This window comes from Cyprinodon tularosa, unplaced genomic scaffold, assembly GCF_016077235.1.
Source record: "Cyprinodon tularosa strain WSP-4 unplaced genomic scaffold, ASM1607723v1 ctg707, whole genome shotgun sequence".
NCBI classification, from domain to species: domain Eukaryota; kingdom Metazoa; phylum Chordata; class Actinopteri; order Cyprinodontiformes; family Cyprinodontidae; genus Cyprinodon; species Cyprinodon tularosa.
The window spans coordinates 324,208-340,054 of NW_024039460.1; the positions used below are offsets into that span (position 1 = coordinate 324,208).

At 38.1% G+C, this 15,847-nt stretch overlaps 1 protein-coding gene across 1 annotated transcript; it reads right to left on the minus strand.

The window, feature by feature from the left end:
* Nucleotides 1-1,210: 1,210 nt before the first annotated feature.
* LOC119772301 (potassium voltage-gated channel subfamily B member 2-like) lies at nt 1,211-11,538 on the minus strand (the record flags this gene model as incomplete). The annotated part of the gene is made up of 2 exons (XM_038268658.1): nt 1,211-3,729; nt 11,476-11,538. Coding segments are annotated over 2 exons (1,992 nt in total), but the record flags the coding sequence as incomplete, so codon positions are not given.
* Nucleotides 11,539-15,847: the final 4,309 nt, after the last annotated feature.

The window sequence follows — 15,847 nt, forward strand, 5'->3', positions numbered from 1 at the left end:
GGTTGCAATAAAGCAGGGTTTTACTATTATTTTAAAGCAAAGCCAAATAAGATATTTAAGTGTATTAGTTTTGTTTGCCATTAACTATACTGCCCCATTAGAGCAGCTAGCATTATCTGTGTATATTCTCTGAACCTAACTTAAACTAAATAACTTTTAAAAGGCTGATTTTAGTCTAAAATTTACAGAATACTTATAGCATTTGCAGTACCCTGTTCCTTTGCTTTGTTATTTGCTAAAGTCTTTCTCTTACTCGCTCTCTTTCAGTCTAAATGAACTACAGAACATATAGACAATGTGCTTTCTTTTCTAAAAGTTGCCTTCCTTCTACTGAAAATGGCTACCTTTGAGTATTTTCCAGTCACAGCTTCAGCACCAATTAGTGTTGTTTTGGGTGTCTCCTGGTACCGCTTAGTATGTGATATAGGCCTACACTAAAGAGAAAATATTTTAGAGTTACAGATTAAAAGAAAATATATCAACAGATGATTTCTTTGGTGCTTCTCTATTAATTCTAAAACATTTTGATTCCTTTACGATGGTTTGCATCTTTAGCTTCTCAAGAAATCATCTAAAGTCAATTTAAATCTACAGAAACCATATCTCGGTGATTCTTAAATCTACTTCTATATAACTTTTTGTTAGAGAATAAATAAAAATCTTAATAGTGATTTAGATAGAGCTTTAAAACTGGGTCCAACTGGAGAAACTGTATGATAAATTTTCTTTATACCTCGGATTTTTACTAAGTATTTACATATTTGGCATTTCCAGTTATTATATGCTTTAGAGCAGTGGTTCCCAAAGTGGGTTATGTGGCACCATTTGGGGGGGTGGTAAAAATGAATTGAAAAAACAACCCATTTTGTGAAGTATTAAAAAAAGAGCTGGTAGATTTATCTTATTGCAATATGTAACTAGTAATAATTAACTTTTCTCTTTTTAAATTTTGCAAAGGCTCGTCAGAAGGGGTGTAAATGGGGAGCGGGGGGTCTTCTAATTTCCAAGGAAGCTGACCAAAGGTGAGAAACCACTGATTTAGAGGAAGAGAAGTGTCTTGAATATCTGTATGCTGACAAACCAAAAGTTGAAAAGGTGCTATGACAACCCAAAGAAATAAACATTACAGACTGAAACATCATATTGCACAAGATAAAATAAAAATACAGACATTACAAGGGGCATCATGGGAACACTTTGCATTTCCACATCAGGTAATATGTGATATGTTTTTGTTTTTTTGTTTTTTAGTTTTTTAATATAGATCGCTACTATGCAAATACCCACTCTCAAGAGTGTTGATTCAACCCCCCCAACCCCGATTGTTTTTTTGTCATTACAAATGTTTGTACCTTCGGTCTTCCTTTGCCATCTTGTGCATTGTCATTACCTTGCATGTCATTGTATTTACAGTGGAGGGCTTTCAGCAAACTAAGCACCATAAAATATCTTTTTTAATGCATGCTTTGTACAGATAAATCCTTCTGAGCATTTCCCTAGCAAGAAAGTAGTCATTTTTGTTACGTTGGGAAAACTGGTGTCTGCATTATTTGATGTATTCCCCTTGTCTCCAGAGCCTCATTTTTTTTTCCTTTTTGGGCCCACTGTTTGCTCAAGTATTTTTCTCAAAACTGCATGAAGCCCTGCAGTTTCTGATTCAGCAATACGCAACAACCCAAGTAAAAGAGAACTTGTCATGCCATGCAAGTATATCTTTCAGTTCGACTACACCCAGATTTGTCCTGCTTCTCCCCCACATGCCAGGACTGAGGTTGTTATAGGTCTAGCTTCCCCTGATGCTCACATGCTTGTTTCACAGGTTGGAGTGAGGCTGCCATCTCCAGGTATCAGGTGGATGTCAGATGTAAATATGTGATTCTCTACTTTGCGTCCACCTGGGTTGCTGCCTTGGGTACAGTTTTGTCCGGCTGTTTTGGGTGACAAGGGTGCAACCGCAGCGCCGGCCTCCTCCATAAGTTGCTTCTCCTCATGGTTATCTGTGGACTGATCTTCATCACCAGGTGGGGTGTCTATCACAAGCCTCTTAGGGGAGTGCTTGCAGGTGGCCTCAACTGTGACTGGGAGAAGCGCTCCTGAACTGGTTATGAGGGGTGATGTTTCTTCTGCTGGGGACTCATCTCCCAGGATGCTTGAGCTGATTTCTCCAGGTGAGGTGGTGCTAGGTGGAGTAGGAGGTCCTTCACTGGAAGGTTTGCTAAAGTTAACCTCCAATCCTTTTATTTTTAGAGGATTGTTTTCAGATGTAGAGCCTTGGATTATCTCAACAGCACTGTTAAAGCTCTCACCTTCCTCTGTTTGTAAATCTGATCCATCACATAGGTTGGGAGATTGATAAAAGTCATTACCAGTAGAGCTTAGGTGGCTAAAATCCAAAACTGGTGGAGCTTTAGGGTGTCTGATCTCACATAACCCCTCATCATCACAAGCCTGGTTGAAACCCTGGTTTATGCATTCTGCTGTATGTCCGGCTAAATTGCCTTTCGAATAATCCCTGACTTCCCTCATCTCTAGTAGCACCTCTTCCTTTAACGTTGAGTCAGGGCTGAGAGACTTCTTCGGCGATCCAGGTACAGTCACGGTTGTGCTCAGTGTGCTCATGGAACTTGTGGTGTTTAGATTTGTGAAGGATTGGGATTTGGTCATCTGGTTGTACATTTCCTCCAATTTCTGAGCGTTAAGATGCTGTGGCGTCCTGCTTATCCGATGTGGACTTTCGGTGGTGGTAATGGTTATAGGGTGGGGCGAGCTTTGAGGTCCTGACTCTGAGATTCGTTTGTCTGGAGATCTGAGACTGCTCTCAGAAGTGGCACGCCTTGTGGAGCTGCCAAAACGGCTTGGTGTAAGGTGGTTGTCTAGGGATGTTCTGTCTTCTCCCTTTTCTACCACCACATCCAATATTTCCATACTTCGAGCAATGGCATCCTTTAGGTTCATTGATACAATGCTGCCATTCCTCTTTGCTCTCTCCAATGCCTCTCTCCTCTTAATGGCTTTCTCTTGCCTCTTCTGCTCCTTATAAAACTCTGAGAAGTTGTTGACAATAATAGGGATTGGTAGAGCAATTACTAGTACTCCTGCAATACAGCAGAGTCCACCAACAATCTTTCCAAGTAAAGTCTGTGGGTATATATCCCCATACCCTACTGTAGTCATTGTGATGGTGGCCCACCAGAATGAAGCAGGGATACTTGTGAATTTTGTGGCATCTTCATCCTTCTCAGCAAAGAACACCAAGCTGGAAAATATCATAATGCCCATGGCAAGAAATAATATAAGCAAGCCAAGTTCATTGTAGCTCCTTCTCAAAGTAAACCCTAGAGACTGGAGTCCTGTAGAATGCCGGGCCAATTTCAGGATTCTCAATATTCTCATAATCCTGAATATTTGCACCACACGGCGCACATTTTGGAACTGTAGCACACTCTTGTCAGATTCTGTTAGGAAGATGGTGACATAGTATGGCAGGATGGCCAGTAAATCAATGATATTTAGTGGACCTTTGAAGAACTTCCACTTGTTTGGAGAGGAAAGGAAGCGTAGGAGGTACTCCATAGTGAACCATGCGATGCAAACAGCTTCCACATGGGCAAGTTGTGGGTTATCATTGGCGTGACCAAACTCGTCTATAACCTGGAGCTCTGGTAAGGTGTTGAGAGACAAGGCGATGGTGGAAAGGACGATAAAAAGGATCGATATAATGGCGAGAATCTGAAACGACAGAGGAAAAGGGAAAAAAACGTAAGCTTGATACTGCAAAATGAGGCTAATCACCATAGTCATACAAAAGAAGGACTTAGACAAACTTTCTTGAAAGGACACATAAAAAAACAAACACTTTAAATATCGTTCAAGTGAGATACATTTTTGAAGCCTATGACTTTACGTACATATCTCTCAAAGTTAACATTTTAAGGCTCAGTAGGCTGATCATAATAGCATTTATATTCAGAGGACTCTGCTTTGTATTAATATACAAAAAAAGCTGCTTAAATGAAGCTCTGATGTTTAAAGAGAGAATATTTTGAATCTCTAGGCTTGAAAGAAACCTTGCAGGTGTTACTGAATACAGATAAAAATACTAGGGCTTACTCTATTGCCAGTGTAAAGTCTGTTTGTATGTAAAGACCAGGCTAGCACCAACATTTAAATTAATGGCATTTCATAAGTAAAGCAATAACCATATATTGGTATTCGAAGAAGAATGAGAAAAGAAGTTCTATCAGAGGAAAAAGGTAATGACAGAAAAATTTAATTTGGTCTCATTTACACCAGATTTTCTCGCGATCAGCCGTTTGCAACTTTTCAAGAAGTCTCCATAGTCTCGCTAGTCATCTAATTATTAGATTCAGTAAGTTGGAGAAGGGACAACAGCCCTTGAGGGCTGGAGCTGCCCAAACCTGATCTAATCCTTTTCCCACTGTTAACCAACTAGATCAACCCCAGTGGCACTTAAAATATTTCAAATCATATTATATTAAAGAGATATACCTTTTTATTTTTTGGAACAAAAAATAAAAATAAGAGAGGCTAAATTGGATGTACAAACTCATTTGTTGAAGCAGTTTGGAAAAAATTTAAAATTTTTAGCTGGAAATTTTCTCTGAAGTTAGTTAAAATGTATAGCAAAAACGTATTTGTTACTTAAGTAAACCAACTATACATCTTTTTTTGGTCTTCATTTTACTTTCATAGTTGATAGGACCCTATATACCAAATAAAATTTACTTTCCAGCAGATATGGGTGCACCCATTCATCAAACTTGGCCAACAGAGTGAACATTTTAAGATGACAGTCCCATTTCTTGCTCTTATTAGGAAGAGTGGCCCTAAAATTAATTTCAACGTTAAAACCCTGCATGAAATCGCAAGGGCTGCAACTAACAATTATTTGTCAAATAATCTCTTGATTATTTTTGCGATGAATCCATTAATAATTGGATAGCAAACGGTTCCTCAAAGAAGATTTTTTTTACTTAATGAAATTAGGTGAAATAAAAACTAAAACCACTTGAGGAGCTCTGGATAGAGCATATTGACAGACAAAAATTTTTTTTTTAATCTTAAATGCAAAATAATTATATATTTTTTTTTTACAGTTGTGGTATAATAAAAAAAAACTGATGCATAATAGAATTTTTAACATACAAATTGTCACACGTCTCTGACATTAGTCTGCATATTTAATGAAATTTTGCTTGTAGGATAAAAAAATCATCAGCTTGACTTTCAGTGCTATCATTTGTAAAGGCTACCAACATCTGGCCATATCTGTAAAGGTCTGCATGAAAGAGCAGCAGCACTTTCATCCATACCAGGAATTTTTTTAAGGCCGGATAACTACAGGCCTATGATGTCTTGTCATGTTTTAGATTTATAAAATGTATATTCATGTGAGAAAGGAGAATTGCATTTGAATATCACATCATGTAATGCGATGAGCTGAGTTTTTCATCTGGATCTCTGACTTATACCCGGCTTCCCATAAAGCTGCTGGGATTATTTGATATCCTTTTCCCCCCTCAACTCAACCCTGCCAGAGTCTCCATCCTGACTCCTGCAGGTGAATAATCTCCCTCCTAAAAGAAGGGAAGCACTGCAGTAGAACTACTAAAATCCAACACATACAAAAATTAGCATGCTTTTGTGCAAAGTCCTCTGTGAACCTTTGTGATATAAAACCTATTAAAATCTAATGGAGAGAGATTGAAGAGCCTCAGTCATGTCACCCTGAATACAAATCACAAACCACATTTAGCAGCAGAGCACACACAGATAATCTTACATGAAATTATGCCCAGAACTCAGGAGACAGTAATATCATCTCCTTTGAGAATAGATTAATTTAGCTACTATTCATTTCAAAATATGATGAGTTGAAGCTTAGGTATTTCATAATGTTTTACCCAGATGTAACTAACACATGTCAATTAGCCAATGTAATGACCTGGGAAATTCTGTCTTTCAAATAATTGAAGTGAAGAAAAAAAAGCATTTTGCAAAAGTATTCACACCCTTTGAAACTCCTTCACATTTTACAGCCACAAACATTGACTTTATTTACTCGGGGTTTATATGATAGACAAACATGGATATGCAATTAACTTTTACTTGATACAAAATCACATGTGGTTTAACAGTATTTAAAAACCGGTTCAAACCCCTTGACTTTGAAACTACACAATAATGCTAAGAACAACAGGTTCCTGTTAGAATATAACTGATTAACACATTGATTTTATGTGTGAATTATTTCAGTAATACCTCCACAATATTACGCTTTATTGAGATTTTCCAGCCATACTAAGCTGCTTTAACGAATATACATATTTATACAGTCATCATTGGACAGGTAGGCAACTTTTGGATAAGTGCTTTGCTAAGTTGCACAGCCACATGTGATGGAAGCAGGAATTGAACCCAAAACTTTCCAACTGAAGCTTTCAAGTCAAAAGCTACTCTTTTTAAAGAGATGGCTCATCAAAATAGTAAATCATACTTTCCTATTTGTATGAATGTTTTTTTTTTATTGGAATCTTTCCATTTGTTTTTAAATGATAGGTAAGTAAAAATATTTTACTTAACGTTCAATGTTTGTGTTTTCTAATAAAATAATGACAACTTGATCAAATTCCAGTTTCATCTGTTGAAACGTGTTTAATGGCCCTATTTTTAATTCCCGAAATATCAATATCTATCTGAATATGATTTTCTTCTTACCCACAGCAGATTACCCCTATAATCCCAGTGCAAACTGTCCAGTGTTGAATAACTTCTAGCTAAGGTAAACTGTTAAGGTTATTTTCTGCCTTTTTACAGTTGGAGGAAAACAAAGGAGATCAGTGGCTGTATTATTCTTGAATGGGAATAAATATTTTTTGAAAAACACTGTAGAGAAGCCAGCGTGATGGCTCAGCAGAGGAAGCGTTATTACTAAAGGCTAGTACTGATTAGGTTAAACCCATTAACAGCTAAGTGAGACAAACCAGGCACTGCTGGCAGAGCAGAGAAAAAAACTGTGCAGTCATTGTAAGGACACGGATCACATCCACAAGCTCCTGAAACATTTTGGCAAGAGCTTTAGTAGCTCACATCCTGCTGCCAAGTGACTCATATGGCCTTCATAGGTTTTTCTTAACAGGTTAAATAAAAAAAATATATATATATATATGCAGGTTCAAATCATTTGAACAAATCATATTCGTGTGTCTGATACACATTTTTCAAATATTGTACAGCAGATTTTCCTTTAAATACTAAGAGGCTAGATTACTTCTATGATCTCTCCTAAAATCTTTACTGGAGATATCTTAAAGTGCATTATAATCAATGTAGACTGCCAAGAGATGTGTGTCTCACAAACAGACACCCCTTCTCCTCACCTTCAAGGCAATTGCCACTAGTATAGAGCGTGGGGATGAGCGGTCCTGAGGTTACTTGCATTAACCTGTGCTGTAATTGAGTGGGAGTAGTTAAGAGGATCAATTACTCAGTCTCCTTCCCACCCGCCTAGATTTACATGCGCTGATGCATTAAGAATAGCATCAAATGGTGTGTGTGTGGTGGATAAAAAAAAAAATGGTACATTCAAACATTCTGAGGCTGACCTGCAGGTTAAAGGCAAAAGGAGAGAGATTATAGAGGAGGAGATCAGATAGTGGACTTCATAATCTGTGGTGATATTCTTTAGTTGAAAGAGCAAAGTAACTTTTTGATCTTTTAGCAGAGCTGTTGTGTTTTCCACTGCTTAGTGAATCTAGAACCAACAGATAACCCTAAATTTTTTTATCATGCTTAAATATCCCAATCTGTCTCTGAGATGTTCCTCTCATGGTGGGTGGAGGAAGTCACAGTAAGGTCCCGGACAGCCGGGTCATGAGACGTGATTGGCTTAGATGGAATGGAAATGTTCTCAGATGATTATGGGATGTGTGCCGCGCCCTAATTGTTTATGGCCGTCTCAGCTGATGCGCTTCCTCTTCACCAGTTGCTCTGCAGCAGAGACTCCTCTACATGCAGAGCAGCATTACTTTGTGATTTAATATATAAGAAAAAAACATAAGGGCACAGATTTTTTTTGGTGTTTGTTTTTCATTGCTTAGATCAATGAATAAACCCCATTAAAAAAGAAAAACCAAACACCTGCAATTTTTTTGTGCAGCAGGTTTGTGCACAAGACACAAACACAGTCCATTTTTTTTTTAAAGGGACTTCATTGGACGGGCAAACAGAAATCAATGCATAACTGTGGTATTGAAAGAAAATGATGATAGCTTCTAACTGTTTTGACAAATTAAAATTGTAGAAATATATCCCTGTGTATATCAGTGTACTTTACCCCTGTTGGGTCAATTTTTATACTTTGTACAACCACCTTTAACTAGGGTGACCAGATCTAAAAAAAACATCATAAGAAATACAGGATAGATGCTGCTGTTTCAGCTGTGCATTTCTTTTAAAACTCACTTTTACAGTATTGCCTTACATCTCACTCCACTCGAATCAAATTTAAAAATCATTTCAGCAGACTTCACAAAACTCTCTCTGAGAATCACCTTTCACTGGCCTCATCCAGTTATAAACCGTTTCACAGTCTTTGTTGTGGCTGCGTTTTATTTTCTTTAACCATAGTTTCCATTGAATTTTGTTTTAAAATCCTTTACCAATTCAGTTTTAAGAGCACCCTGTGCAGCTTTGTAATAATGTGTGGCACTGGTGCCGCTCAGTGACAATCACTCGCTCTGCCTTCTTCACAAAGTCATATTTTACTTTTTTTTTTTATAATTTGATCCAGTCAAATGTAGGATACAGCTTTGCTTTTTGGGAAAGTGGAACAAATATAGGACTACTGTATCCTGTGTCTGGGCATTTGGTCACCCTACTTTTAACAGAAATTAAAACTCCATGTTTTGGGGATATGACCCATCCATCTTTCAAAATATAGACACCATTCTATGTTGCAAAAGGAAATATTATTTTATTTTGTTTTCTACTTTATACTTTGACTAGACCATTCTATAAAATAAACATTGTGCTAATCTTCTAAACTAGAACAGATTGTTCCTCGGGTGGCTTTTGTAAAACTTAAAATTAGATTTCCTATGACCTTTCTTTTGGCTTTCTTTATGCCACCCTTCAATAAAGATCAGATCTCTTAGGTCTGTAATTATTTGTCCAGTGCAGGGGTCTTTAAAGTTTTCCAGGCAAAGGAACCCCAAATGGATGGCAAGATGGAGCGTGGACCCCCTTATTATATATAGTATAAAATTGTGTTCTATCAAACTGGTCCTATAGTCACTCTATTACAGATGGTATCCTGTAACGAAAGTAATTACCCCCTGGGAATATTAAATTAATTCTGATTCTGATTCCTGGTTGATGGGACAGGTGTTGTGAATGAAACGGTGCCCAGCTTGAAAGAGCTCCAAAGTGCATTGATGACTGACAGACATTTTCTGCCTCCATTTATCAGTTTACTACATTGTGTTGAATTCATGTTAATGTGTATTAAAAGACATTTTATTTACTGTATTTTCGTGACTATAAGGCGCATATAAACGTCTTTTTTCCCCCTCAAAATGTGCGGCGCGCCCTATAGTGCGGTGCACCCTATGTGTGTTGTTACTGCGGATGTTGTTGAGACCACCATGAGAACATTAAAGGGGGAAATGTGGGCGTGGTATGAAAAGGTGTCATTTACTGTTGTGCTTGGCTGCCACCCAAATGGACAGAAACTGCCGCCTATGGTGATTTTTAAGAGAAAGACTTTGCCTAAAGAGACTTTTCCAGCTGGAGTTGTTATTATGGCAAATGAAAAGGGCTGGATGGATGAGGAGATGATGAAAGCGTGGCTGAGGGAGGTGTATGTAAGGAGACCAGGTGTTTTTTTTCCACGCATCACCATCGCTGTTAATCTGTGACTCCATGCGTGCCCATCTCACAGCCGATGTGAAAACAAGGTGAAACAAATGAACGCTGTGCTTGCTGTTATTCCGGGAGGTCTGACAAAGGAACTTTTTTGGAATCGGTGTGAACCGGCCGTTCAAAGTAAGGCTGCGAGCGGCGTGGGAGCAATGGATGACCAACGGAGACCACAGTTTCACGAAAAGTGGAAGGCAGCGCCGGGCAAGTTACGCCACAGTTTGCGGATCGATTGTAGATGCTTGGGCTAACGTGTCTGCTGGCACTGTTGTTCGAGCTTTCGCAAAAGCCGGCATCATTTCCGAGGAGCCGCACGGCACGGAAAGTGACTCTGACAGCGAAGAAGGGGAAATTGGCATGTCTGATTTAGCGCAGCTGTTTAATTCAGAAACAGAGGATGATGACTTTGATGGGTTTGATTAATACTTTTTTAATAAATACATGAATAAAGCACAAACATACTCAGTTTTGCTCCCGCTCTATTTTTAAATACGCAGTAGAGGTATTTAAACGTAGTAGAGGATATGTACCTGTATATAAAACAGTAATATAGTAAAATACAGTAATGGCACACATAACTGAGACTCCGCGTTTTAGTATGGTGCGCCTTATGGTCGTGAAAATACGGTATTGGAAAAAAATTACAGGGGGGAATATAAAAAAACATCAACCAAAACTTTCGTGACCCCATTCAGTACCTCCATGGACCCCCCAGGGTTCGTGGACCTCCTGTAGAAGACATCTGGTCCAGTGAACTGATCAGTTAATTTTTTCAACCTTAGCTGTGCTCGGCAGCATCTCTTCCACTGTAACCTAAGACATTTGGTGGATTTTCTGCTTAATGCTCTCCTTTCCTGTCCTGTGATTTAGGTAACCTGATCCTTCCAAAATTTGTCTGGTGTAACAGATTCAGTTTTTTTCACTTTCACTTATTTATACTGAGATTAAATCACACAAACACACACCCACACACACAAACTGTGTGTTTTCATGATACTGCGGGACATTTCATTGACTTGCAGTCATTTTATATGACCTAACCCTAATCCCTATCCTAACCTAACCCCAACTCACCAGACACAACTTCACCATATGGGGACCAGTTGAATGTCCCCATATGTATATTTTTCAAAATCATGCACCCACATTGTAGGTAAAACATGTACCCCGCCCCCCCCGAAATGCGCACCAATATTATATAAATCCTGCAACCTATTCTTTTCTTTATAAATTAAGATTAAGATGTGATATTCTCAATGTTCTGAAACTGAGGGGAATAAGGCTGTGTGGAAAAGTACTGTATGGGAAATGAGAAAAATATATTTACAACAGAAGAAAAAAAAAACTGTACTGTTAGTATAATGGTACAAGCATGAGCTGCACAAATACTACATGTACTGAAAAAGCAATGAATCTACATTAGCCATTATCCCAATAGGCTAAGTTTATGATATAATACCAATGATACATTCCTAAGCTTCTTTAAAAAATACTTAAGAGGAGGAAAACTAGTGATATCGAAGAGAGAAGACTCACAAGAGTGTGTGTGCTGATAGCCCTCTGGACTGTGGAGTATCTCTTTACAGCCTCTTCAACCTCCTGTCATCTCCCACCACTAGTCTTGAAATTGCAAGAATCATTCCTTCATCTTCAAAGAAGCTGTCGATAGCAGCACTAATTCCTCTTTAAGTGTCCTGTCACTGGTGACAGCTCTTAACACTTCACTTCTAGCAACATCTTTCCTGCCTCCTTCTCTGCCTGGAAGGAGGAGAGGCGTGAGGAATAAAATAACCTGCGTCCCGCTGACGACCCATCTGCCACCTCTGGGGATGGTATTGATTGTGTATACAGTACCATTCTGATAACTGAGCCTATAGATACTGTATCCCTTCCTAGGGACACACTTATGGACCACAGTTCACCCCTAAGGTCCACACTGCTCTCCCCTCTGGGCACTTGCATCATTAATCATGCTCAACAAATTGAGCCATTCCTCAGGTATGATAATGTTTTTTGCTGAAAAATCAATCCATGTGATTATGGCGATGCAAATGAAGATCGATCCCAAGACCTGTGTGGCATTTGATTCTTTTGAGACTGAATCTTTTTCAGTGTGATGACCTCATCAAAGCATGCAGTGTCATGAGTCTGCACTATAAGTACGTTTTTTTTTTGCTTAGACAACAATATTAAGCTCTATCATCTAGTATCAGATGGTTTTCCAAAGACAACTATAGCTTCATGACGTATGGCATATATCAGAAATCTTCTAAAGTGTTTTGTTTTTCTCCAAGTAGAGTGAAGTCTTATGTAGTGTCCCTTCAAATCCAAGTCATGTACTGTATTTAATATCTCAGGGTTAAAATGAACATTCTCATAATCCCTTTGGACGGCCGTTGCAAAGGGATTATGGCTACAATTCATCTACAGAGCCCTGAGCCCGTAATTTGGCAGAACTTTGGATAAAAAAAACTAGAACAAATGGGTTAAAATCAGTTGTTGTTAAATTCTTGAATTAATTAAATAGGATGTGCTTTTGTTTTGAAGAAGTAAGATCAATAATATAATGAAGACTTGCCCATGCCTGTCCTTACACTGTCTACTGCTTTACTGTATAACAGATTATATGAAGATTAGTGCTTTTATTCCCCTTTCTATAACCAGAGGATTAGCAGATTGTTATAACCATGTACAAAACATAAATTCAGAAGCTTTTAAGTTAAGTCTCAAAAGTACACATATTTCAAGGTACAAGTGAAATAAAAAAGTAAAGTAGAATATATTGAGTTCATGAGAAAGAGTGGAAATACTGAATATTTTTCAATGAAAATGCTTTTACTTTAAAGAACCAATATTGTTCTTATAATGATATAGCAAAAGCAAGATAATAGGAATTCAGAGGTAAGTTCATGTATTTGGAATTGATAAAAAAAAGTGATTTTAATACTGAGTTGTGTTTGAGACACATTTATGTGATTGGTGACAGTGCCATTGGATGCAGTTCTTCCTTCAATTCAAGGGTCTCTGGTTTAAACCCCAGCTCATCAGTCTCAGTTGCCGTTTACTTGGGAAAGACATTCCACCTGTCGCCTCGCTTCTGCCAGTGTTCCTCGGGGTAGCTGCGGCTACAATGTAGCTTTCAGTGTGCGAATGTTTTGGAGAACTGAAGAATTTCTGACTGTAGTATAAAGTGCTTTAGAGTCCTCTGACTTAAAAAGACGCCCCCTACTATTATTCTTAAACAGCTAAATGAAAATATGTACAGATTTTCAACTCATTCCACTCCAGACTCCATGGTCCTTGGCCAATAGCTATGCACCACTTTTGAGGCTGAGGGTAAGATGGCATCACCGAAGCGGAAATGCAAGCCAGAGCAAACAAAGCTTTGACAAATACAGAATAGCTTTATTGGCATAGCAGTGAAGTGAAGCACATTATTACCTGAAGCATTTGCTGCCTTATTAGCAAACCGTAAAGACTTAAAGACATACTCCACAAGAACCAAAAAAATTTCTCTTGTTCTTAAGGTTGAAAGAACAAGAAAAAAATTGTTTTTGCCTCTAAGTAGTCACACTCCACGAGAAGCTCAGCTGCTGAAGCAGGCCCTAGTATAACGCATATCACTGAGGATCAATAGAGTGGAAGAGGGCACAGAGAGTAAGCAACACAGGCAGAGAGCTTAACATAGAGGTACGGACAGAAATAAGAGCCCATGTTGTGCCGTGGCACAAGTAAGCAGAAGTGGCATGTTCAACTGCTTAGCTGTGTGACTACAGTGTTAAATTCCACTGATTCTCAAAGCATTTCTTTTCTTTCAACCTAAACATGGCCATCTAAATCCTGCATAATCACAGTGCAGCAGTTGGACACCAAGCAAGAAAAAGTTCTACCCAAACGCTATGTTCAGAAAAAGCACAGTGAGATCAAGCTGTGTATGAATATTTGTAGCCCGTACCAGCACATTGCCTTGGATGCAATTATTCACAACATATATTTATGGTTAGCTAATGCAAGCTTTTTCCAAGATAAACATAATGAGACAATGTAAGATTTGTTTGTTCTGACAAACAATCAGTAGTACCCATTGATCAATGTTGTGTTCGTCTTCAGTTCATGGGGTTGGTTGAGGTCTATGTCCATCTTATATACTTTTAAGACTCTTTTATGTTTTTTGGAATAGAATAAGCTCTGTTCCTTTATCTAAATGCCATGAGTAAAAGTGTGTGTGAATTCAATAATCCCTGCTGACAACATTTAACTATTTATTGAATTTTTTAAACAAAATTCCCATGTTCGCTCTTGCAATTATAATGAAAAAATCCACGTAAAGGGAATTTTAATTCAGGAAAAATCCTATAGAGCTAAATCCGTCTACATTTTCACAAATACACATATGTGATTCATACATGCACAGGACAAGATCCACACACACACAGAACGATTCAGCAAGCATACAAGATTCCCACATGCACAGCACATGATTCACCAAAGTATTCTGGTCCATAAACAATTATAAATTAAATTACAAAGTACCAGTGGTCTTTAAACTTCACTGCATTTGTGTGAAGATTTTTGACATTCGGAAAATAATGTTAATTTCCGATTCATGATCCAACACGGTTCGTTGATGGATTACCGTCGTTGGATTGCCAACCTCAAAAGGGATGAAATGCCATTGAACTTCTGGCCAGAGGAAAAAAAAATGTAACAATGATGCAACATTTGAAGAAGAATGTTTTCATGATGACTTGGATAATAGCGCGCTGTGGCAAACACCAGATACAGCACTGGGACTTGCTCAACAGCCGATATCGCAACGCGACGTCACAAACCTGTAGGTGGCAGTAGTGTTCTTTGATAAACAAGTCTCCAGTAAATCACATTCAAATGAAAATGGCCCTAAAGTAACACTTATAATTTATTAAACAGTATGTAATAATTTCATATTTAAAGTACTCTCAGAAGTTTGAATTCTGAATATGACTGGACTTCTCCTTTGACAACCAATTGATCCAAATTATATAAACAACAACCTCCCACTTTTTCATTCTGTAACAGAATTAACAAAAAACATGCTATTTGAGTTACTTTGGAGTTTACTACAAATCTGCTAAAGGTTGGGGATATATATTTTTTTATATTTGATTTGGCTATACAACTGTATCTCTCTCAAAGAACATAGAGCACATGCTTTACTTATTACCTCAGTCTAATTTAGCCATTTATACTCAATATACAATAATACTTTTGCTTACAGTCACAGTCTTCATATAGGTTACATAGATACAGCAGTTACTTTAGCCTTTGCACAATCCACACTCCATTTAGAAGACAGTAGATGCTTGTAGATGCTTAAGTCTGAGCCTAAGTACCTAAGAAAGGTGGCACTTGTGGTCTGTGAAGATTTCTGATTCTCCTGCCAGGCTGGAAGAAGGCTCCTTGCAGCCAACAAACAATTTAGTTTCCACATTGATCTGACTTTTTTGTCCCTTTTATTGTCCTTTTTTTGACCTTTTGTCATTACCTGCGCTACACCACGCACTTTATAAGTGACTTTCCTGGGACGTCTAATCAAAACTGTGGAACTAAGGCATTGATACATTTTGTCTTTTTTGATTTTTTTTCTCCTTTATTTTTTGCCCATTTTTCATATGGCCGTTTGGATGTTGTCACTGTAAATACAAGGTACTTGCAATGACAAACTCACAGCCTCTCTCTGCTCCTTCGTGAGTCGTGTCTATCTTCTGAGAAAAGTAGCCTATTAACCTTATTGGTCATAGGTCTCCATTTACATTGATTCAAAATGCAGTATGCTGTTACCTTTACAGATATGCTACAAATATATATATATAAAAAGCCTGTCACTTCAGGTGGCATCCATTAAAATGGATAGATAACCCGAGCTTGG